Source organism: Sinohyriopsis cumingii, chromosome 17 (genome assembly GCF_028554795.1).
Source record: "Sinohyriopsis cumingii isolate HCF-2022 chromosome 17, ASM2855479v2, whole genome shotgun sequence".
In the NCBI taxonomy this organism is placed as follows: domain Eukaryota; kingdom Metazoa; phylum Mollusca; class Bivalvia; order Unionida; family Unionidae; genus Sinohyriopsis; species Sinohyriopsis cumingii.
Genome location: NC_142977.1, coordinates 79,861,714 through 79,886,902, shown reverse-complemented (window position 1 = coordinate 79,886,902; position 25,189 = coordinate 79,861,714). Strand labels below are relative to the sequence as shown.

Here is a 25,189-nt window from a genome sequence, read left to right as displayed (position 1 = left end):
TGTTTTCCTTTTCCTATGACTGCATGTCAATACATGTTTGTGTGTCAGTTGTCATCCATGTAACTAACAAACTCATTGGTAGGGAAATCCTGTTATCACTTGTTTATGTTGTGTGTAGTTAGATTGTTCAATCAGCCATTCTTTCAATTTGGTGTATTTCTGTTCACATTTAAGGGGCCCAGAGGGGCCGAGTGGTCTAAAGCGCTCTCCGTTACCGATCAGTACCATCTCACCTCTGTCTGCATGGGTTCGAGTCTCGGATTCGGCTAATGTGGGTATGTGAGAAAGCTTGCCAGTAGCTTCTCGAGGGTTGGTGGTTCTTTCCGGGGATTTCCTGGGTTCTTCCTCCACCATTAATAATGGCTGCCATGTATAGCCTATCGTGTGCTGAAAAATGGCATTAAACCCTACAACAACAACAACAACAATGTTCACATTTAATTTTGGTTCCCACAATGGTTTGTAAGCAACTGGATTTTCAGAATCACATAGAGAGGTCTCAAATTCTGTTCTCTTGTCAGTTATTTAAAGAGGTGCAAAAGATGTGACAAATTGTCTTTGGGTGTTATCACCAAGCCAACATGACATTCATTTACAAAAGGAACATTTGCTTTCAGCAATTTGCAACTTCTTTAATTCTTTCAAACATATATGTTATTTCTGAAATTTGGCCAAATGATTATCCATCCAAACTTGAAAACAAATACACATTATCTCTTGATATCGGCATTGCTACCCCTATAATAAGATCTTGAAATATTGAAATGATCTCTGAAAATTTAATACAACTTAGCTTTATGCCATTATTTACTGTGCAAACAAGTTTCTCACTGTTTACTAACTGTATTTATAATCTGTCTTTGCTTTTAATTTTTCTACGATTTTCAAAACATTCTAACCTTTTAATGGTCAAATGACATTTTAAGTTTGATTTATAAGGTTCTCATATCCATAAACGTGTCATTAAATGCAAAGTACAAGTTGTTTAGTAACTGCACATGTAATCATATCTGCATCAACTCTGTGCAAAACTATAACGCTTTCACACCATGATGCCTTCTCGAATTTGGTCAGTTTTTAAAATGTAATTTCAAGGTTCTTTTTCTACTTTTAGTAACAACAGCCAGATTTCATGGCAGAATGGCATCATATGCTGAAACTTAAATACTTTTTTTGTAAGATGTTTTCTGTCAAATCTGGTTATACTTAAGATTTGACTTTTTTTTAAAGCAATGGTAGTCATATCTAAAGAGAATCAATATCATCTGTACAAATTTGAAAGCATTTCATGTTTAAGATACTTTCTAATTTGGGGTCAAATTCTGTTGAAAAGATGTCCTTTTCCTATCTTTTTGGTAGCGCATTTGGAATCATCTGTACCATACCAAAACCCTCCATATATGGATTCTTTCTGGGAAATATTGTCAAATTCTGGATTGCAATTTTGTGAAGTCATTTAAAGTTTGTTTTCTGCTTGTAGTAACGGCATCCATATCTGATAGCGGACTGGCATACTTTTTTTAATCATTTAAGTTCTTCATGTGTGGATGCTTTCTAAGCCAAACCTTTATTTTATATCATCAACAACATCTTTATTCAACTTCCTTCTGCATTTCTTCATGCCTGACAGGCAAACTGTTAGTCCCAGTACTGTTGTCAGATCCTGCCCAAACTGTCACTGTATGGCCCCCAAGATGAGAAAATCTCCTAAAAGTCTAACCCTTTACTGGCCAAAAAGAATTTACAGGAATCCAAGATAAGTCAATTTATTCTGCCATTTTATTCTTTTAAACTTCTAAGGATTGAAATATTCTTGAGAAATTCCAAATTTGGTAACAAAAATATTTTCTATGATGTCTGAGTTAACATTTTCACAAGATAACTTTAAGTGCAGGACATAATTCTTTGCAATGGATTTGAACTTCAACTTGATATCATCAATAGAAAATCATAAAACTTGCCTTAGTTAATGTTAAGATGTACCCACATGCCAAGTATACTTAAATCTATTATTAATTCTTTTGGAGAAAAAGAAATCATTTAAGTGGCATGATTCAAGGTAAACTTCATATATATATATATATATATATATATATATATATATATATATATATATATATATATATATGCAAACTGACAGAAATAAATTAATGCTTGTTTTGTACAATCATGCTTAAAAGCCAAAACAGATAAAACTTAGGTCAAGACCACTGACCTTAAAGTCGATGTCTGAAAAAGTTTCATAAAAAATTCACTATGTTCCTATGCTCAGTGAAGTAGAAAAATAAAGCAAAGATCTCTGATTTGACTCCAAGGTCCATAAGTAGTCTAGATTCGAAAACTACTTCATAAACGTGCAGATATGTTGGTGGTCAGATTTGCATCATTTCATTCAGAACCAATTAAATACTTTATTGGTCAAAATTAACAATGACCAAAAGCTCAGTAAGTACAATTAAATATTGCGGGAAGTGTTTTAGCGAAACACTTTGGTAGTCAAAATTCACTATGTTCCCAAACTTAATGAAGTACAAAAATTAAAACAATGAACTTTGACCTAACCTCAAAGTAAAAGGAAGTCTAGACTTGAAGACTCCTTCATTAATAGTGCAGATATGTTGGTGGTCAGGTTTGCAACAATTTCATTCAGAACCAATTATTTATAGTTGGAAGTGTTTTAGTGAAAATAGACCAATACCACAATCCATGCAAGACAAGAACTGACAATGTTTTTATCTGATGGCACAACAGAATCAGATGAATACTGTTTGCTTTCAGAACCAGCTACATATTACTCTGGTGAGAACTGCATGTCAATACAACCATTTCTATTGAGGAAGTCTTATAAAATTTTAGGCTGGCCATCGAGGCAGTCATTTAGCAGGTAAGTTTATCTGAGCTGAAGAACAACCATATGATGCAACAGTTTTATTTTAAAATGTTGGTATGACCATTTGTTTAGAAAAGTAGCTGTTGTGAGATTTTTCGAATTTCAGGAGGTCTCCCTGGCATCGTTATCAGTAAGGGACATCAACATATAGTGAGATGTATTTGGGTGAAAGCCCAATGTCAATATGACCATTTATTCAACAGCAGTAGTGATGGAGATTTTCAAGACGGCAAACATTTAGGATCAACTAAATATTATAAGAAGTCTTTTCTGTGCAAATCCCATGTATATTTGGCTATTTGTTCAAGAGAAACAGCTATAAAAAGATATTCTGTTTGGCTACCGAAGTGGCTATTTTGGAGGTTTGAATGACACCATTTTCATTCATGACCAAGTACATATCATAAAAAAGACTGTAAGGAAAGAAAACCACATGCTGCTATTGCTTACAAATCAAGTAAGGTAATGAAAACAAGTCTTAAAAATATGTACCATGGTTATGAAACTGGAGGCCTAATTATAACCATTTTCATTTAAAACCAACTAATCAATATTGGAAGTCAGTGAAAAACCCATGATGATCATCCACTTTAGTTGTAATGACATCAAAAAACATTCAAGATGGCTACCTTTTCAGCCATACTGATATCCAATGAAGAACATTTTCATCCAGGACCAACTAGACATCATAAGAAGTCTTTTAGCAAAAACCCCCATGTCAATAGCAGAAAACGTTAAAGCTGGTGACCATGGCAGCCCTACAGAATATCAGTTGAGCAGTTTGAGCAGTAATTTCATTTATGACCAGCTACATAGCATAAGAAGTCTTGCAGCGAAAAGGCACCACCCCATGTGTGATTCTGTTTGACCGAATGTCCCTGTTTTTCATTGCTGACCTTAGCACTTCCTACTCAGTTAAAACAAATTTTTAAAAAATTCCTGAAATTGATTTCTGCATCTGAGCCAGTTTTGTCCAGCACTGGAAGCACTTAGTACTAATCATGAGACTAATGTTAAAAAACCCTACCTAAACACCCTAATCTTAAAACCAGTGCAATAAGAAACATATTTTGGAAGGGGGAGCCAAATGATATCAATATGACCATCCTCTGGATATGCAGTTATAAGATTTTCAAAATGGCCCATATGGTGTCATATTGGATGTCAGTTCTAAATCATTTTCATTCAGAATCAACTAGACAGCACAAAAGGTCTTCAAATGAAAACCTCATGCCAATATGACCATATGTTTAGTAGGAGTAGTAATGACAAGATTTTCAAGACGGTTGAAGAATTGAGAATTGTTCTTTGTACACAAAACTGGAAGGAATAAATACAAGCAATGTGGAACTAGGATACAGTCTCAAAATTTCTGAGATTTGTATTGAGAATAATGCCCATATAAAAAGAATATAAAAAATGGTTATTACAGTAACCTAAACTTCAAAATTGCATTCCTGATACATGTAATCTATGATTTTAATTTTGGAAAATTTATTTTATATTGACTATGAATTATCCGATAGATATCAACTGTTTTAGACTAATAAAGCTCTTACTGTGAGATGACACTCTATTTAAGAGTGAGGTTTTTTATTTGTTACCGACTCACAAACAACAAATGACTCAGTCACCATTTTTTACATGGCTATTTTTCACAACATATTTTTGAGAATTGAATGCATTGAAAAATATAAATATGAATTTACAAATTTAACATGTACAGGACAGTATCTAAGGAAATGAACATGAAATGTTTTTTTTGCAGAAAAAAATAAATCATTAATAACATGTTTATACAAAGTAAAATGAATGGTCACAGATCTGTTGAAGGTTAAATGAGCAATGTGAGGGAAATCATTTAAATTAATTTCTCTCAATCAGCCGAATTATAGGTTTTCTGACATGATCAGCTGGGAATACAAGACCAAAGTGGAAGGAATAATGAATGTTTTTTTTTATTGACAGTAACTGTGGCACAGTGTTTATTTGCTGTATTTTTGACCAGAAGGTATCTTGGGGCATGGCACTTTATTCAAGGTGCTTCAGCTCAGCACAGCCATCAATGAAATGCTCTGCCATAAAACACCAATATAGTTTTTATCAGATGTGTTTGTAAAATCTCACAAATTAAGCCAGGTCCACTTGTTTTAACATCAGGCTCCATGAATAGATTGAAACAAAGAAACAGATGTCCTGCCCCGCAGTTGCATATATCTGTAACTTATAACACATGACATACCCATCTTTACTCATGAAAATGTTCTGATGAAAATTGTCTGGTGTGCATCACATAGATGTCCATGATGAAGTCATTGAACAAGAGGATTTAAATATTTTTGCTGCCATTGAAAGAAACAATTTCTCTGTTCTCTCTCTCACATGAATTTCAATCAAGACAATCTCCTCACATCCATGACGAGCTCCAGCAATGTCAACTCTCTTGAATACAGTACACATCCATGAAGGGCTCCAGCAATATCGACTTTTCTGAATACAACATACATCCGGGAAGGACTGCAGCAATATCAACTTTCTCTGACACAGTATATGAAACTGAGAAATTCTGATGTCCAATGAAAAGTGATGAGGCAAATGATGGAACTTATCACAAAAGTTTTTTAGTCAATATCTCATACACCATCCGCCGTCTAAAGTAGGGCATGTGTTCCTGAAAATAAAAGCAAAGTTTGTACAACACATGATTTCAAGAATATTGATGGATCACTGTATCCTGCTTTATAAAAATCTACTTTGCCTCTCATTTGCAAGACATACTTCTCCTGGAAGGTTATTAAACCTTGTACAGAGTTAAAAGAATATTTATTACTTGAGAAAAGGTACTGTGTGACTTCTGCACTGAATCAAATGTACTTGTCATAGTCTTTATTGTTCTTCATAAAGTTAATACAGAATTTTCAAATGACTTGTCTTAGTCAATATTTGGTTACCCGGTACATTATTTCAGTGTATGTTTTGACTGATAAACAAGAAGGCAACTAAATCATAGCAAATCCTGTGATATGTAGCCTTAACTGCATCTTAAATATAACCAGATTTGAAATTTTTAACCTCTTATAACTGCTCACTTTAATGGCTATAAACTGCATAAATTTACTGTCTGCACATGCAACAATGCCACTCTAGACATATAATGCACGAACAACCCGTGACACTTATCTCTTACATTTCAATCCAACCCCCGATGGTAACTGATTCACCTGCACTGCTAAATATGTGTGCTAAATCTGATAATAATCCATGTGTGGATATAGCCCCATTTAATATATGATAGCCCCATTAATATGTCTGATGACAGCATGACAATTTATCTACCGCATATTAAATAACACTGCCTTTTCCAATTTAATTAACCACTGACCACCCAAATAAAATGTGCATGACTGCAACATGACCCTGCCATTGAGCTACCTGAACATCAATCTCGCAATTTTTGTTTTTAACTCTATGTATTTGTGGGCAAATTCTGATGATGTACTACACATAAACACCAGATATATTATCCTTTTAAAATAAACTACCCCAAAAATTATTTCAGGGTGGACAGATGGACAAATAATTGATTGACAGACACTGTGACTGCGATGTAGCCTTCAATGATCAGAAAGAAAGTATGTTTAACCCATGGAACAGCAAAAAAAACATTTGAGGACACTTCCACATAATGGACATATTCTCAAAACATCAATGTTTTTAAATGTCTTTGCCGATGTTTACTTAAACATTTAACCTTTTCAAACAGACACCAAATAGCAATTATTGTACTGACATCCCATTAAACACTAAAACATACATACATGTGGCCATCATTGTACGGACATCCCATTAAACACTAAAATTTACATACATGTGGCCATTATTGTATGGATATCCCAATAAACACTAAAACATACATACATGTGGCCATCATTGTATAGACATCCCATTAAACACTAAAACATACATACACATGGCCATTATTGTACAGACATCCCATTATACACTAAAACATGCACACGTGGCCATCATTGTATGGACATCCCATTAAATACTAAAACTTGCATGTGGGGCCATAATTGTCTGGACATCCCATTAAACACTAAAACTTACATGTGGCCATCATTGCATGGACAGCCCATTAAACACTAAAACATACATACATGTGGCCATTATTGTATGCACATCCTATTAGACACTAAAACATACATAAATGTGGCCATCATTGTATGGACATCCAATTAAACACAAAACATACATACACATGGCCATTATTGTACAGACATTCCATTAAACACTAAAACGTACATACATGTGGTCATCATTGTATGGACATTCAATTAAGCACAAAAACATACATACACATGGCCACTATTGTACGGACATCCCATTAAACACTCAAACTTACATGTGGCCATCATTGCATGGACAGCCTATTAAACACTAAAATATACATACATGTGGCCATTATTGTATGCACATCCCGTTAAACACTAACACATACATACATGTGGCCATTATTGTATGCACATCCCATTAAACACTAAAACATACATATACATGGCCATTATTGTACAGACATTTCATTACACACTACAACTTACATACATGTGGCCATTATTGTATGCATATCCCATTAAACACTAAAACATACATACATGTGGCCATCATTGTATGGACATCCCATTAAACACTAAAACTTACATGTGGCCATCATTGTATGGACATCCCATTAAACACTAAAACTTATATGTGGCCATTATTGTATGGACATCCCATTAAACACTAGAACTTACATGTGGCCATTACTGTACTGATATCCCATTAAACACTAAAACTTACACACACGGCCATTATTGTATGGACATCCCATTAAACACTAAAACATACATACATGTGGCCATCATTGTACAGACATCCCATTAAACACTGAAATTTAAATACATGTGGCCATCACTATATAGACATCCCATTAAACACTAAAACACATAAACATGTGGCCATTATTGTATGGACATCCCATTAAACACTAAAACATTCATACATGTGGCCATTATTGTACTCACATCCCATTAAACACTAAAACTTACACTAAAACTTATATGTGGCCATCATTGTATGGACATCCCATTAAACACTAAACAAACATACATGTGGCCATTATTGTATGGACATCCCATTAAACACTAAAACATACATACATGTGGCCATCATTGTATGGACATCCCATTAAACACTAAAACATACATGCATGTGGCCATTATTGTACTGACATCCCATTAAACACTAAAACTTATATGTGGCCATCATTGTATGGACATCCCATTAAACACTAAACAAACATACATGTGGCCATTATTGTATGGACATCCCATTAAACACTAAAACAAACATACATGTGGCCATTATTGTACTGACATCCCATTAAACACTAAAACTTATATATGGCCATCATTGTATGGACATCCCATTAAACACTACAAACATACATACATGAGACCATTATTGTACTGACATCCCATTAAACACTAAAACATACATACATACATGAGATCATTATTGTACTGACATCCCATTAAACACTAAAACAAACATACATGCATGTGGCCATTATTGTACTGACATCCCATTAAACAATAAAACAAACATACATACAGCTATTATTGTACTGAACTCCATTAAACACTAAAACAAACATACATACATAAGACCATTATTGTACTGACATCCCATTAAGCACTAAAACAAACAAACATGCATGTAGCAATTATTGTACTGACATCCCATTAAACACTACAAACACACATACATGTGGCCATTATTGTACTGACATCCCATTAAACACTAAAACATACATACATACAGCTATTATTGTACTGAATTCCCATTAAACACTAAAAGATACATACATGAGTAAATAAAGGGTACCTGTTTATGAAAGGCCAATGTTCTGCTATCTTAGTATCCATAACAAAGAGTTGTCATGGTGATTGTTAATGAGTCTGTCATTTGTGCTACTAAGATGTTAGTGCAGGGACAAACTCTGAACAACTTTATCCTTGCCTACATATGTATTGTTAAGTCAAAATTGAGGCTGCAATGTAATACGTAAATGGTTTATTTTAGTTTATTGCTTTTAAATATTTACAAAATTGGTAAATGTGTAACAAAACTTACATGTGGCAATGAATGAAACAGCAGCTACCTGTATTTATGAAACTGTACACTTCCACATCTCTGCTTACAAGGACTGTTTATTGTAACTTTTCCGTCAATTCTTTTGTTGAAGTATGCATGATTTTCACATCAAATGGGGCATCGCCAGGAAAAAGAAGCTTACAAGAATTGGTTGTAGCAGATTCCACAACTTTACCTGTCAGACTGATTTACTGATTATGCTGATCCAATTTTAAACAACATTATTTATCTTTGAACATCTTAGTAACGGGGGCCCCGAGTGGCCGAGTGGTCTAAAGCGCTCTCCGTTACGGATCACTGCCATCTCACCTCTGTCTGCGCTGGTTCGAGTCTCGGATTCAGCCAATGTGGGTATGTGAGAAAGCTTGCCAGTAGCTTCTCAAGGGTCGGTGGTTCTTTCCGGGGTTTTCCCGGGTTCTTCCTCCACCATTAATACTGGCCGCCATTTATAGCCTATCGTGTGCTGAAAAATGGCGTTAAACCCCACAACAACAACAACAACAACTTAGTAACAGACTATTTTGGAGAAATACTGTTTCTGCTTGCAAGCAACTGCATAGCTAGCTTCTTGTACACAGCAGAAATACAAAAGCATCCCATGCACATATTCAGGCTGTGTTACAAAATAGATTTTTTCCATCATGTACATATATGTAGCAGGAGGAAACAATATCATGACACTCCTAAGAATATAAGTTGTTGTATATTTCCAGTGATGACATATCTTAATCCTGTCATACTACATACAGCAAATGGAGCAATCACAAGCTGAGTAGGGTATGTCATGCCCAATTCAGTTAGCTTAATTGGTAGAGAGGGTGTAAAGGATGAGTTTGTATCTATTCATTCTTATTAACTGGAGTTGTTTCGGTTACTGAAAACAGTGTATAAATTAAAATGATTTTGTTAAACATTACAGCCTTAGACAAGCACATATTAAACTAACAGATGTTAAACAGGACAATATTCTTTGAAACCTACCTGTGTGAATGTAATTGGTGCTCTACGAGTAATGTACTCTGCATATTTACAGGCAAACATTCCGCAGTCACTTCCGTTCATCTGCTGAGGAATATCCTTAAATAAATGAAAAGTATTATTATTACATGAATTGGGTGAAAATGGGTTTTTCACTGTGATGTCAAGAAATATGTGATATTTTTTTTTGTTACATGTGGCAGCATTGTCACATAATGTGATATTTCTTCCAAGCACATCACTGAACTGTAGCTCAAGACCACTTGAAACAAAACAGTCCAAACTTTATCTAAATAGACAAATACTCCATGTGAGTCTTATAACAGTTACTAATCCTGAATGGTCTTAATGACATTTTATCGGGGTCCCTGGGGGACTGAGTGCTCTAAAGCACTCATCTGCGTGTGTTTGATTCTCAGGCTATGTGAGAAAGTTTGCTACTAGCTTCCTGTGTGTCAGTGAACTTTCAAACTTGCTACCATACTGGCAGTCAGATTGGTACGATCTTCATCTCAGATCAACTGGACATCGTAAGAAGTTACGTTGTGAAAAACCATGTTGATATACCTTTCTGTTCAGGAAGGAGTAGCAATGATAAGATTCTCATAAATGGCTTCCATGGTAGCCACATTGGCTGTCACATCACCACCATTTGCATTTAGGACCAAGCTGACTTCGTAAGAAATCTTGTGCTGAAAACATCATGTTGATTTGACTTTCCATTCTGGAGAAGTTGCAATGATAGGATTTTGAATATAGCCACTGTGGTGATTATATTAGATGTGTGAGCAGCACCGTTTTCATTTAAGAGCAATAAGACATCATGAAAAGCCACAACCCCATGTCAATATGGCTTTCTGTGCAGAAGGTGTAGTGATAACAGGATTTTCAAGATGGCTGCCACTGTGGCCTTTTTGGACACTAGACTGGAAATCTTTCATTCTGGACCAACTAGACAGCCTGAGAAGTCTTCCAGTGAAATCTCCATGTTGATATGACCATCCATTCGTGACGCACAGCAATACCATGACTTTTAAGATGGCCATAGTAGATGTCCAACCGGCAGTATTTTCACTTAGGACCAACAAGATGCCATAAAATCTTCTGGTGAAAATGACTTTCTGTTTAGGAGGAAGAGTGAAAAGATAATTAACAAGATGGCTGCCATGGTTGCCATATTTGGATATCAAAATGGCACCATTTTCATTTAGGACCAAAAAGAGTCATTAAAAGTCTTTTAGTGAAAACCTGATGCTGATATGACCATCCATTCAGAAGAAGTAAGGATAACAAGAATTTCATGCTGGATGCTGTATTGACAATATTAGATGTACATGAATCACCATTTTCAATTAGGACCAAGTAGACCATGGAATGAATGTGTGTGTGTGCATGTGTATAGTTTCACTGGTATCCTTCAGGGCTAGGAAGAGTAGTGATAACAAATTTGACCTAATAGATGGACTGATATCAGTTGACAGATAGGCCATCCCAAAAGCTCTTATGATTTATGACCAGTTGAGGTAATAAGGAAAAACCAAATTTTATTTTGTTAACATTCATGCTCCCACTGCAGCCAAACACTCATGAAAGTCTTCAAGAAATGTTATAACTGCATCAAAATCTAATTAAGGTATCTAAATATGCATGTAAAATTTCATTCGTCTATTTCAAGTTGTTTTTGCTTAATCATTCTAACAAGGTTTTTATCTAGAAGTCTAAGTCCAAAAAGTTTGAAATTTAGAACCTGCCATCACTGTATTAAAGTCTAACAAGGTCATGAACATATGAATATAATTATGCATTCCAAATTTCATTTACCTACCCTGTTTGCACCATGTAAACAAAGCTTTTAGTGTATTAAAAAAAAAAAAAAAAAAAGGAAAAAACATTAAAAATTGTGAAATGGCCTAAAAATTCTAATCATGTCATCTACATATGGATACAAATATGCCTACAAAATTTCATGTATCTATAGTGAGTGGTTTTTGACAAATCATGTGTACAAGCTTCTCTGGACAGATGCATGGACATGACAAAATCAAGATGTTCCCACTGCAAGTGTACAAATGACTAGAACTCAGCATTATGCTCTGAAGACAGCCTTATACATAGGGTGGGTTGCTGTATGCAAATGATCTGCTTCCTAAGACTGAACATCTTTCCCAAGCGCCATGGCAAATTTGTGTACTTCAAACTGCATAATCCCAATTCTTACACAACCAGTTAATTGATACTTTAGCATATGTATGAAATACCTACAACAAGAATTCCAGAGACATATTCCCAAAACTAAGCAATGTAAATGGAATGTGAAAAGATCACTGTGACCTATTTTTGCTTGTGACAAGGTGTACCCGCCATGATTAATAAATGTAAGAAGTTTCAATACTACACATGCAACAGAGTCATAAAAACAAATAAAAAATTAACTTTGATACCTACACTGTGACACTGCCATTGTAAAAGTTACATGTCTCATATGCTTCACAGGCAAAACAAAAAGAAGGTTATCCACACAAAAAACATTGACACCGACCACAGTGACATTGCCATTTTGACATGTCTCATATATGCTTCACAGGCAAAACAAAAGGAGGTTATCCACACAAAAAACTTTGACACCGACCACAGTGACATTGCCATTTTGACATGTCTTATATATACTTCACAGGATGTTTGAGCGCAGTTGTAATCACAAAACTGCACACATCAAATCTACTAGAACTGCCTAAATCATGTAAGCATCAAAGTTCTACCTTGACAATTTCTGTTTTCCAACCAGACAAGTCAAACTTCTGTTGCTTCTTGTCCATCATTTCATCACAGAGATACTTCCTGAAAAAGAATGTAAGTGTTCATTATTCACGTAGATTTGGAATTCAAACAATTATGCATGATATCATCCACCAAGGAAAATTATGTTTTTTTAATGCTCACAACCTTTGCTTTTGATCTGTGTGAATTATCAAATATGCATGTCTGAAATTTTGATTCAACATACCAGATAAATAAAGTAAACTTCACATTGCCATGAATTTGAGCCCACTCACCACTCTCTCCTATTGAACTCCTTTGTGAATCTTGAACAGTCTCTATCTACACTATAACATTTGTCTTTATTTACATAGAACAATACAAACAAGTGGTAGTTCCTGTTGTTTTCAAATACACAATGTTTCAGGAGTTTACCAGTAAGAATACAAATATGAAACCTAAGGAAGTAAGTGAAAATCCAAGGTCAATGGGGTCCAAAACAAAATACTGTATTTTTAAAAACAGTGCATGAGTGAAATCATGAAGAGATTAAATGTCTCATTAAACATTTCACCTGAAAATGTAACAGAATGTCATTCAGCTGATTTGTTACCAATGAGCATCAGACAGCTATTTTGAAATTTACAATCTAACGTTGTTCACAAAGTTAAAAAGCAGTTTTTTCCAAATCAAGATCTTTTATATTTTGATAAATTACGATGATTATGATTTTTTTGTTTCAATATTATTTAACTTACCAAGCTTGAAAAACTTAATCTGTTGATGAGTTTTTGTTTTATTAAAACATTTGACCTCCAACTCTCTTCTCAATATTATTTTATCATTTTGCTCTATTTTGACAGGAGATAGTAGTAATTTTGACAAACATTCCAAGTCCAATGTAGTACTTGGTTGAATACACAAGTTTCACTTAAATTCTTCACTTTTACTCAAGCTATGATCAATGTATGATTGGGAATAGAAAACACAGCTTGCAGTAGGGCACTTCTTAAGGCATGGAATAAATCCTGCAGGCTTTTCTATTTTTCAAATCATCCAATGTCAGTAATGGTGTCACATACGTTGTGGAGAACAGAATCATTCATATAGTAAAAGACCAAAGAAATCAGGCAGATTTTCTGAGACAGAAAGATAATTCCAGGAGTGATGTATGGTTAAATGTGATGACATCCAAAATGAAATGAATTAGCATAACTTTTTCAGTGAATCCCTTTACGCACATTTGTGCATTTGGGACGCACACTGGGGAAAATTGACACACATTTTGTTGCCATGCATTTTTTTTGACGCAAAGGATTTTCATAAAGTGATCAGGATTTATTTAATACCCAATGCATTGGATGATGGATGGCATCATATATACTTCCAGCACAGGCATTGACTGGTTCCCAGCTTTGTTTGCTCCCTGTCTTGCGCTCCTCTATTGATATAGCAGAGTGCAATGCAGGGAACATACGAAACAATGAACCAGACTAGCATAGGCAATGTTATGATGCAGTAGCTTCCCCAAACCTCGTGAGCTCTCAGACGATTTCCATCAAACTCAGCAAGCTGTCTAGATGTTTAACCTCAATGCTTGTTGCACTAGAAAGAGATCTCCAGATTAAAAAGCCGTGCACTAAAAATCATTAGCGAAGAAAGTGAAAGAAGCAGAACACAAAAGAGTAACTGTGGATCTAACTTTAATGAAAAATGGAGAAAATAATTCCCTTGACTGGAGTATGGCACATCCATTAGGATTACCAGTGTGACTTCTGATCGCGAAGACTGCAAAAGTGAATAATCCTTTCGTGACAGGGTTTTATAATTTTAACAAATCTGCCCTCGTTCACCACAAGATATCTGGAGAACACATTATAACCCAAGACATTCTTTCACAACAAAGAAATCAGTAAACTTGCAGAGACAAAAGCGTTATTTAGATTACAAAGTCAGTGGGTCATTGCAGATTTTGTTGGTTTTTAACTTTGCTGCAATAAAAGAAAGATCTTAAAGTTCAAGTGTAACTTACTAGAAAGAAGATGAATAATTATCCTCCTTGATATTTGGATAAATGTGTTCTAGGACAAAGTACAATGAAACCGATGATAGTACACATTTTATGAAAGGCAGTAAATTAAGTGCCATTTGGTTAAAAAAGATTTATTGGGCTTTTTGTATTGGCTTGTATGTAATGTGTGCGGCTATAATATTGCTTCAAATTGATTATAAAAAGACTGTTAAAAGTAAGACTTTAAAAGAAAAATGAATTAATACAATTATTCTTTGAATGGACAATGCATTTGTTTGTTAACTGTGCATGTTGCTTTATTTGTATGTTTAGAGAGAAAGAGAGAGAGAGTATGTTGTGCAAGTTGCAATATCCTATTTCAAGCTGAAAAAGTCACATGAAAATTTTTGACCACCACATTTTTTATTTGACCCCCAGTTCTGACACCAAGGCTTTTTTAACCATCAATGTTACACCCCTGGGGGATACACTGCTTTTTATAATAGGCATTAAAATTGGCTAGAAGAATACACAGGCCAGAATGAGACCTGTACATGATAATTTGTCTGAGAAACCGAGCTAAATGCAAAGTCCAAACTAGAATCTGCGATAAAGCAAACATAAACCCAAATCACCGCATTATGAAATATAGGTCACATTAACCTAGTTTTCACTGATCCATGTAGTACTCCTCATGAAACATTTATATCCCATGTGACTTGATAAGCTACAGTGCTTGAGATTTGATTTAAATGTGAGCCATACAGACAGTTTTGTCACCAGACAGATGGAAAGATGGATGGATGGACAGATGAATAAGCATCATCAGCCTGCCCCCCCCCCCCCCGGAACCACTACGCAATCCAGCCAACAAGGCATACAGAATTTGTTTAAAATATGTTCAAAGTATACAAACACTATGCAACTTTAAACACTCAGACCCAAGGTGTCCAGAGCAAATAAGAATTTTACAAAATTGGCATTTCACTCAAGTCCTAGGTAATCTGTGAACAACAAAAAACACAAATGTACACTAGTAAACAAAATCTTAATCTTCAAGACAATAGTCATGCCTTTCTGGATGCATCAAACAGCCATATAATCAAAATGTATTCAAAGTGTCATGAACTGTATGGCTCTATCTGAGTAAGTTTTATCAGTGTGCATGGAACATCTGGACTTAGTCCCTGGCAGAGACAATGTGCCAACAACGTTTGGTCTAAATGCTTAAAATTAGCATCCGCTCCCTAAAGTTCTGGTTTCAGCCCTAGCTGCCATGTACAGGTTTCCTGACATTGGAAAATTTGAACTTCTCAAGTTACAGGAACTTTCTTATGAAAAGTTATATTTTCACTTTAATTTCTTCATATATTATACCTGAGATCTGTGGATGCTGTAAAACTGAAGGGAAACAAAATTGTCACATGAAATCAGCTTTAGACAGTCTCTTGCAGCTGAATGCAGACTTTAAATTTGTTGTTGTTGTTGTAGGGTTTAATGCCATTTTTCAGCACACGATAGGCTATACATTGCGGCCAGTATTAATGGTGGAGGAAGAACCCGGAAAACCACCAGAAAGAATCACCGACCCACCTTTAAATTTGTAAAATATTCAAAGGACTAAAAAAACCAAATGATCACTGATTGTTGTGAATTCACTTAAATGTTAAAAAATTTCATGGTTCTTAATAAAAATTCAATTTAAAGACTGACTTATCTATCTGTGGAGCCAGCTAGACTAATTTCCTCAGTCTATAAATTTAAAGAACCAATGAATTTTGTTTAATTTTGCAAAAGCATGTAAACTGATACCCCAAAATGAAACAAATTCGCTGTCTTTAGTGTACAATGATTACAGATAAATACAGCAGGAATGGAGGTCTCTACATCTCTGCATATACTATTCCAAATTATCTGCTAATGAATTACTTACTTGATGGCTTCTAAACACTGGTAATTATTGCCTCCCATTGAATCATAGTACAAAATACTTTTCTTCTTAAAGTCCACAACCTGTGAAAGTAAAGACAAATATATATATATATATATATATATATATATATATATATATATATATATATATATATATATATATGTATAAACACACACACACACACCAATCTAATATACTTTATAAATATATATATACATACACACACACACCAATCTAATATACTTTATAAATGACTGAAGTGAATACATAAAACGATTTGAATACTTGAATACCAACATCATGGAAAGTCTTTCAGCATAATTTTAAAACAAATATAAAATGCCAGATCAACAGAACCATAATTATACTGCATATTTCCATATGAAAGCTTTACATTTGACCTAAGTGTATTGTTAACATAACAAGAATTCATACTTAAAATATCAGGATACAAGCTCCTACTGTCCTACAGCATTATTATTCCTGCAAGGGAAGTCACAGTAACCTAGTTGAATACTTTGACTGAGGCAAAAAATCTAACACTTTTGAGGATCTTTAGCAAAAATCATAACATTGATGACATGGTTGCTATTGGAAAGTAATATCCTATGTCTAGCCATTTACAGGTGAGACAATAAATTAATCAGTGTTAACTGTATTTGCCTACTTCAACATGCACACTGTATCTCAGAATTCACAGGTGAGACAATAAATTAATCAGTGTTAACTGTCAACTGTATCCCTTACAAAGACACTATATCTTGCCAGTCCCTCGCAATACATAAAATAATCAGACAGTATTGTCTGTCACACTATGTCCCACCATTCACAGGGAATCAAGCAGCATTACTTATCTACTGTATTTTTCCCATCGATTCTGTCTTGCCTTTTACAAAATACGATAATTAGGCAGCACTATCTATTATATCCCTTGCACTTTGCCCCACCATTTACAGGTAAGATAATAAATTAATAAGAAAGACACTGTCTTGTAATTCACTATTAATATATAAAATAACCAGCACTGTGTTCTGTACACCCTGGACTGTATCTTGCCATTCACAAGACAATAACATAACCAGGCAGCATTATCTGACCACTGTACCCCTCACACTATATCCAGACATTCAAAGACAGGGCAATAAAATAATCAGGCATTATCTGACCACTGTACCCCTCACACTATATCTTGACATTCAAAGACAGGGTAATAAAAAAAATCAGACATTATCTAACCAGTGTACCCCTCACACCATATCTTGATGTTCAAAGGCAGGGCAATAAAATAATCAGGCATTATCTGTCCACTGTACCACTCTTAATATACACTGACATTCAAAGGCAGGGCAATAAAAAAAATCAGGCATTATCTGTCCACTGTACCACTCACAATATACCTTGACATTCAAAGGCAGGGCAATAAAACAGTCAGGCATTATCTGTCCACTGTACCACTCACAATATACACTGACATTCAAAGGCAGGGCAATACAATAAACAGGCATTATCTGTCCACTGTACCACTCACAATATACCTTGACATTCAAAGGCAGGGCAATACAATAAACAGACATTATCTGTCCACTGTACCACTCACAATATACCTTGACATTCAAAGGCAGGGCAATAAAATAATCAGTCAGCATTATCTATCTAATGTACCCCTCACACTATATCTTGACATTTACATGTGATAAAATAAAATGAGGCAACAATTTTTGTATACTGTATCTGCCACACTATGTCTCACCACTCATAAGCAAAACAATAAAACAATCAGGCACCATTACCTAATATATATGTATTCATCACAAGTGCACTTTGTCTTGCCATGAACAAGCTAGACATAAAATAACCAGGCAGCATTATTCATGTACTGTATCACATACCAGGACATTATGTCTTGCCATTCACAAGCAAGAAATAAAATAATCCAAATGGGGAAAGGGAAGGTGAAAACTAAACAACAAAATATTAGAAGATCCTGACTTTATTAAGAAAATTAAAAAAGAAATCAACAATTTCATTAATAAAGGGAATCTAGACATTATAAGGGAATGGGACAAATTAAAAAAAAAGTTTACAAACATAGCCATAAAATTTTCACAAATAAGGAGTAATAGATTGAAATTAGAAAGGGAGGCAATAAATTTTCAACGTAAGGGAAATAATACAACAGAGCAGGAAAAACAGTTAAAAGACAGACTAAATAAAATTAAAGAAGGGGAAAGGGGAGGCAGAGTAGTAAGAGCAGAGAAGTCCACAGATTTATATAAAAAAGCAATAGGATTAAACAAATGCGAAGAACTAAGGAGAGTGGGGGAGAGAAAAATCTAGAGAGCCTAAAGGTAAAAGGGAATGAAAGTAGACAAAAACGAAATTTAAAAAAACATAAAATTTTCCACAGCCAATTATATACATCACAGAACACTGAAGATGGTACAATTGCGGAATATCTTCAAGATATCAATTGCGGGATGATCTCATCAGAACATAAAAACTTATATGATGATTTCATCTCACAAGAGGAAGTAAGGAAAAGCATTCAAACATTCATGAAAGGGAAATCTCCAGGTGGAGAAGGACTCACCCCAGATTTCTACATGAAATTCTGCGGTGAGTTATCGTCGATATTAGAATGGTTATATAACAATATTCTACTTAGAAATGATACTATGACTGAAGGTATGAGGGAGGGAATTAAAATACTAATATATAAGGGGAAGGGGGACAGGGAAGATCTAAAAAACTGGAGGCCTATCTCCCTCCTAAACATGGACTACAAAATCTTAAGTAAAGTCTTAGCAGAAAGGATGAAAAGAGGAATGGGAACCATTAAAAATGTCAACCAAACCTGTGGTGCAAAAAGTAGAGACATCCAGAATAATATTCTGAACATAAAAACAATAAACGAAACAGGGTAAAAAGGGGCCATGGTACTTTTTGATCAAGAAAAAGCCTTCGACAGATTAGAACACAACTTTATACAAAAAGTGCTAGAGAAGTTTGGTTTTGGAAACAACTTCCAGAAATGGACTAAAATCCTGTATAATAAAATAACCTCAAGGATACAGGTAAATGGAGCCATGACAGATAAATCTGATATTGAAAGATCAGTGAGGCAAGGCTGCCCACTATCTATGCTATTATATGTAATAGCAATTGAAACCCTAAGCATGAGTATAAAACTGAATAAAAACAATGAAGGTATTAAAGTTCCAAATATAAAAGTGGTAAAAATGTTACAACACGCAGATGATTGCACTAACTTCATAAAGGACCTGAGCTCCTTTAACCACCTGATAAAAGAATTTGTAAAGTTTGGGAAAGCTTCAGGATCTCAAATTAATCATGAGAAAACTGAAATCCTTAAGATAGGGAACTGGTGGGGAAATCGCTCTGGATTACCACCACAATTAATTTGAGACAAAGTAACAGCCCTAGAGGTTTATTTTGGACAAGGCGAGGAAAAGGAAAACTGTTAAAAAAATCAAAGAAGAAATCGAGAAAAATGTGAAAATCTGGGCTCTAACGCCATTATGCCTCATGGAATGAGCCCAAGTGGCCAAAAACTATACATACACTCATATAAATTACTTTTTCAAATCTATAGAGATTAGTAACAACATGTTAAATAAAATTGATAATAGGATAATAGATTATATCTGGGATTTTAAGACACACATGTTAAAAAAGAAACTCTATACAGGGTCAGAGAAATGGGGGAGGTTTAACCATAACTAGTCCTATACTTTTAAAATGTTTGAATATTCTAAATAGGTTAAAAAAAAATAGATGCTGAGACAAAGGTACCGTGCGAAGGGATCTACATCTACTGGTTTGGGTTTAGTTTAAGAAACAGACCAGATACATACAAAAACAACAGATTAAGTAAAAAATTGGAAGTACCACAGAAATTTAAAAGCATAAAAGATTTGTTAAATAAATACAGAAATAAAAAAGAATTATGAGACCTAGATGCCAAACTATCATATAAATAGATAAGAGAAGAGATCACAATGAAGATTAAAAGCAAAATTGAAGAAGAAAATATACACATTAATTGGAAAAGATCATGGGGGCACTGGATGAAACTAGGGTCCCTAAAGATTCAAAGCTTCTGCTTCAAATACATGCATAATGCGTGGTTGACAGAAGAGGTAGCAGTGAGACGGCACATGGTCAGAGTACTGCCAAAATGTCCACTGTGTAAAATAGGTCCATTTAGCAAACTACACACGATGATGCAATGCGAAAAATCAAAAGGAAATAGGTTAAAAATCATACAAGAAATATGCAAAAACGATAGATATAAGAAAGAAAATATCTTGTTTCTTGATGGGAACTTCACCAAAAATACCCTTTATATTTCTTGATGGGAACTTCACCAAAAATACCCTTTATATGATAACAAGCTATATCGTAGCAACAATGAGAGCATGTGGACAAATTATAACAATTGGGAGATAGCAAAAAAAGTAAAAGGGGTGAGAGGTGAAGCTATGAATTTATCCCGTCGGGATAATACCTTAAAAGGACAAAGCCGAGCCTCCTTAAGGTTTCTTCCCCTTTGAGACTTTTTTTCTTTTTTTTTTCTCCAATTAACATCTCTTTCTCTCTCTGCACCACTTAGTAGCACAACAATAGAACATCATTATACAGATTAACTACATGGGAAAGTACAAGACGAGGAACTCTTGGGGCTGTATCACATGGCGCTAAGCAAAGTGGAAAGGCTCATGAAAAAGTCTTGGAAAAACCCATGTAGTACATAAGCAGACCAAACACATATACAAAAAGCTAACACTATTATCCAATTCTCTATGTCTCTCTATCTAAAAATCCATACAGCTCCAACTGTATGGGGAACTAGTCCACACTATAAGTGGCAAGTAACACAATATTTTGGGCATTCTAGACAACACTAAATAAATAAAGTGAGGTCTAGTTTGATCCAGGTAAAACACAGCTAAATAAAAAGAGTGTGGATCCTGACTCAAATACAACCTACCTAACTGCTTGCAATAAGATATAACAATGAAATGACACACATGAACACACATTTAAAACAAAATAGGGTTTGTTTTTCTTTAAAAATAGTGCACCGTTTCATCGCCAAATTCCAAAACAGAAGCAAAATAACTAATTCAAACCTTTTATCCTCTTAAAAGATAATAAGACAACTGGGCAAAATTTGGAATAGAAGGCTATCCCAACAAATATACCATATAGCATACAAACAATAGCGCATCATACACATATAGCATACACGGGATGTAGGAGACCTCCAGCCAAGGTCAACTAGAAAATCAAGGATGAAATTTTGAAGATGGTAAATGAAACAGAGTCGGAAAATCTAACCTGTAGAAAACATTAGGGCTAAAGAACAAATACCCCAACAAAATTACTCCAAAACAAATTTTGTTAACACACATACATAAAACAACTTTACTATTCTGGTTAAGTGGAGGGGGGGGCATCTGTCTGGTGACCCCCCCCCCCCGACAAGAAATAAAATAATCAAGCAGCACTGTTTACTCTATGTTCTACACTATGCTCAACCATTCACAAGCTAGACAATAAAATAATCAGCAGTACCTATTGATTGTATGTATCCCTCGCACTCTATCTCGCCATTCACAGGTGAAACAATAAAATAATCAGACAGTTTTGTACAATGTATCTGTAACACTGTCTCACCATTCATAGGCAAGACAATAAAATAATCAGGCAGCACTATGTGCTTACACTATCTTCCAAGCTGTGTTCCAGAGAAGACAATAAAATAATCAGGCTGCACTATGTGTTTACTCTATCTGCCACACCATGTTCCACCATTCTCAGGCAAGACAATGAAACAATCAATATTGCCTATCCACTGTATCCCTCACTCTCTATCTTGCCATTCACAGGTGAAACAATAAAATAATCAGGCCAAAAATTTAGTATACTACATTTGTACAATATATCTGTAGCATTATGTCTCACCATTCATAGGCAAGACAATAAAATAATCAGGCTGCAATATCTCTCTACTGTATCCCTCACACTATGTCATGCCATTTACAGGTGAGACAAGACCCTCACACTATGTCATGCCATTTACAGGTGAGACAAGACCCTCACACTGTCATGCCATTTACAGGTGAGACCAGACCCTCACACTATGACATGCCATTTACAGGTGAGACCAGACCCTCACACTGTCATGCCATTTACAGGTGAAACAAGACCCTCACACTATGTCATGCCATTTACAGGTGAAACAATACAATCAGGAAGCATTATTTGTCTGCTGTAACCTTCACTCATTAGAGAACTGAAGAATAAAGTCAGTCCAAGTTCTGTAGCATGGAAGTTCTTTCTTGATACATGTAGCAGTTTTAGTTTGCCACAAATTGGCAATTCTGGTATGTAGTTGGATCAACTGTGGTCATGTAAAGGATTGCAACTGTTTTGTAAATGTGACAGCCTGCAATGGAAAATGTGTATAACTAATACATGTAAAGTTTACTACACAAATTACTTTGATGAATGAAAACTGGAATATGTAAAAGGCAAGTACAATACTGATTCAAGGGAAGGAAATAACAGATTGTACTGTTAATAGCAAAGGCTATTTATTAAAGTCAAGTACAATACTGATTCAAGGGAAGGAAATAACAGATTGTACTGTTAATAGCAAAGGCTATTTATTAAAGGCAAGTACAATACTGATTCAAGGGAAGGAAATAACAGATTGTACTGTTAATAGCAAAGGCTATTTATTAAAGTCAAGTACAATACTGATTCAAGGGAAGGAAATAACAGATTCTACTGTTAATAGCAAAGGCTATTTATTAAAGTCAAGTACAATACTGATTCAAGGGAAGGAAATAACAGATTGTACTGTTAATAGCAAAGGCTATTTATTAAAGGCAAGTACAATACTGATTCAAGGGAAGGAAATAACAGATTGTACTGTTAACAGCAAAGGCTATTTATTAAAGGCAAGTACAATACTGATTCAAGGGAAGGAAATAACAGATTGTACTGTTAATAGCAAAGGCTATTTATTAAAGTTAAGTACAATACTGATTCAAGGGAAGGAAATAACAGATTCTACCGTTAATAGCAAAGGCTATTTATTAAAGTCAAGTACAATACTGATTCAAGGGAAGGAAATAACAGATTGCACTGTTAATAGCAAAGGCTATTTATGCTTATGCATGGTTTAATAAATACGTCAAAAGACCAGATATATTTGACATTGATTTAAGTGAATAATACTGGCCTGTCCCTCTAAAGCATGATGTCTACATAGAAATATCAGTATTGTACATACATACAAACACACACTTTGGTGAAACCGCACCTGTGTATTATTATTATTATTCGTATTTGATGTTTTAAACTGTTCAGTCATATACACCTGAAGCTCTCATCCTTGTACCAAGGACTTCATCAGTAGGCTGATTTAATTCTCTACTGACTGCTAACATCCCCCAAGGAAATGGCAAGCGATGTTAACAGATTGTCCCAGGTATGCGGCAGGATGTCTAGATATTCGCTGTGTAATGTCTTGTGTAAGAATATATATCTCATTTTTATTTCTTCTGTAAGATGCAGTATGAGATAAAGTTTCATGACAGGAAAAATTCACACATGCTGAAAGTTATATCTTTTTTTCTGTTTATGCATGTTATTAAAAATAGCAGAACTCAACTATGTCACCATGTGGTTATCCGTTTATTAATACCCTGTTATAAAAAAAATTCTGGCCTCCTCTTAGTTATATTAACAACTTTCTTCAAAATCTAAACTATCCGAGAAGAATACTATAAGTGCATGCCAACCATGGTTCAATGTATGAAGATTGCCGAAGACTGATGACTGAACTAGAATCTTTTTGTTATTTATACTTAACAGACTTGCAATGCATTTTATGGATAAATTAGAAAGTAATAAAATAATTTTTGTTAAACTTATATTTCCATCTTATGTGAAGCAAATTATTTGTCTTACGGTAAGCAAAAATTTGAAACACTACCATAAGTATTTCAGACACAGAGTGAGTGATTAATGAAGTCTTTAAATATTTTGAAAGAAAACAAGAAAAACCTTACTACATTTAATACCATATAATACTGAAAAAGAAAAACAAAACAAGACACAAAAACTTTGCAGTAATTCAATGACAGAAATAGCTGTGTTGATAATGAGAAGCATGTTGTTCAAGATTTGAGATGAATCTAGGTCACAGAGCACTCCATCTCAGTTTTCATCAAAATTGCTGATGTGGCTGTAAGTAATATGGACACATTTCCAATGATGCGCTACTAAACTGGTTTTCAAATGACACCTACTGTAACACTTATCATCAGCTGAGACAACATTAGTTTACCAGACCATTAAACTCTTGCTGTTGGCTAAGACTACATTCCAT

The 25,189-nt window shown here is 34.7% G+C and overlaps 1 protein-coding gene across 1 annotated transcript in view; it reads right to left on the bottom strand.

Annotated features, from left to right (window-relative positions):
* Positions 1-1,761: 1,761 nt before the first annotated feature.
* LOC149779303 (sentrin-specific protease 1-like) overlaps positions 1,762-25,189 on the bottom strand; it is a 91,298-nt gene continuing 67,870 nt past the window's right edge. The window contains exons 15-18 of the mRNA XM_089939918.1: positions 16,765-16,844; positions 12,823-12,901; positions 10,067-10,162; positions 1,762-5,561 (exon numbers count right to left, since the gene is read on the bottom strand). Of these exons, the coding sequence (XP_089796044.1) occupies positions 5,499-5,561; positions 10,067-10,162; positions 12,823-12,901; positions 16,765-16,844 (318 nt within the window). The 3' untranslated portion in view covers positions 1,762-5,498. The remainder of the gene's footprint in view (positions 5,562-10,066; positions 10,163-12,822; positions 12,902-16,764; positions 16,845-25,189) is intronic.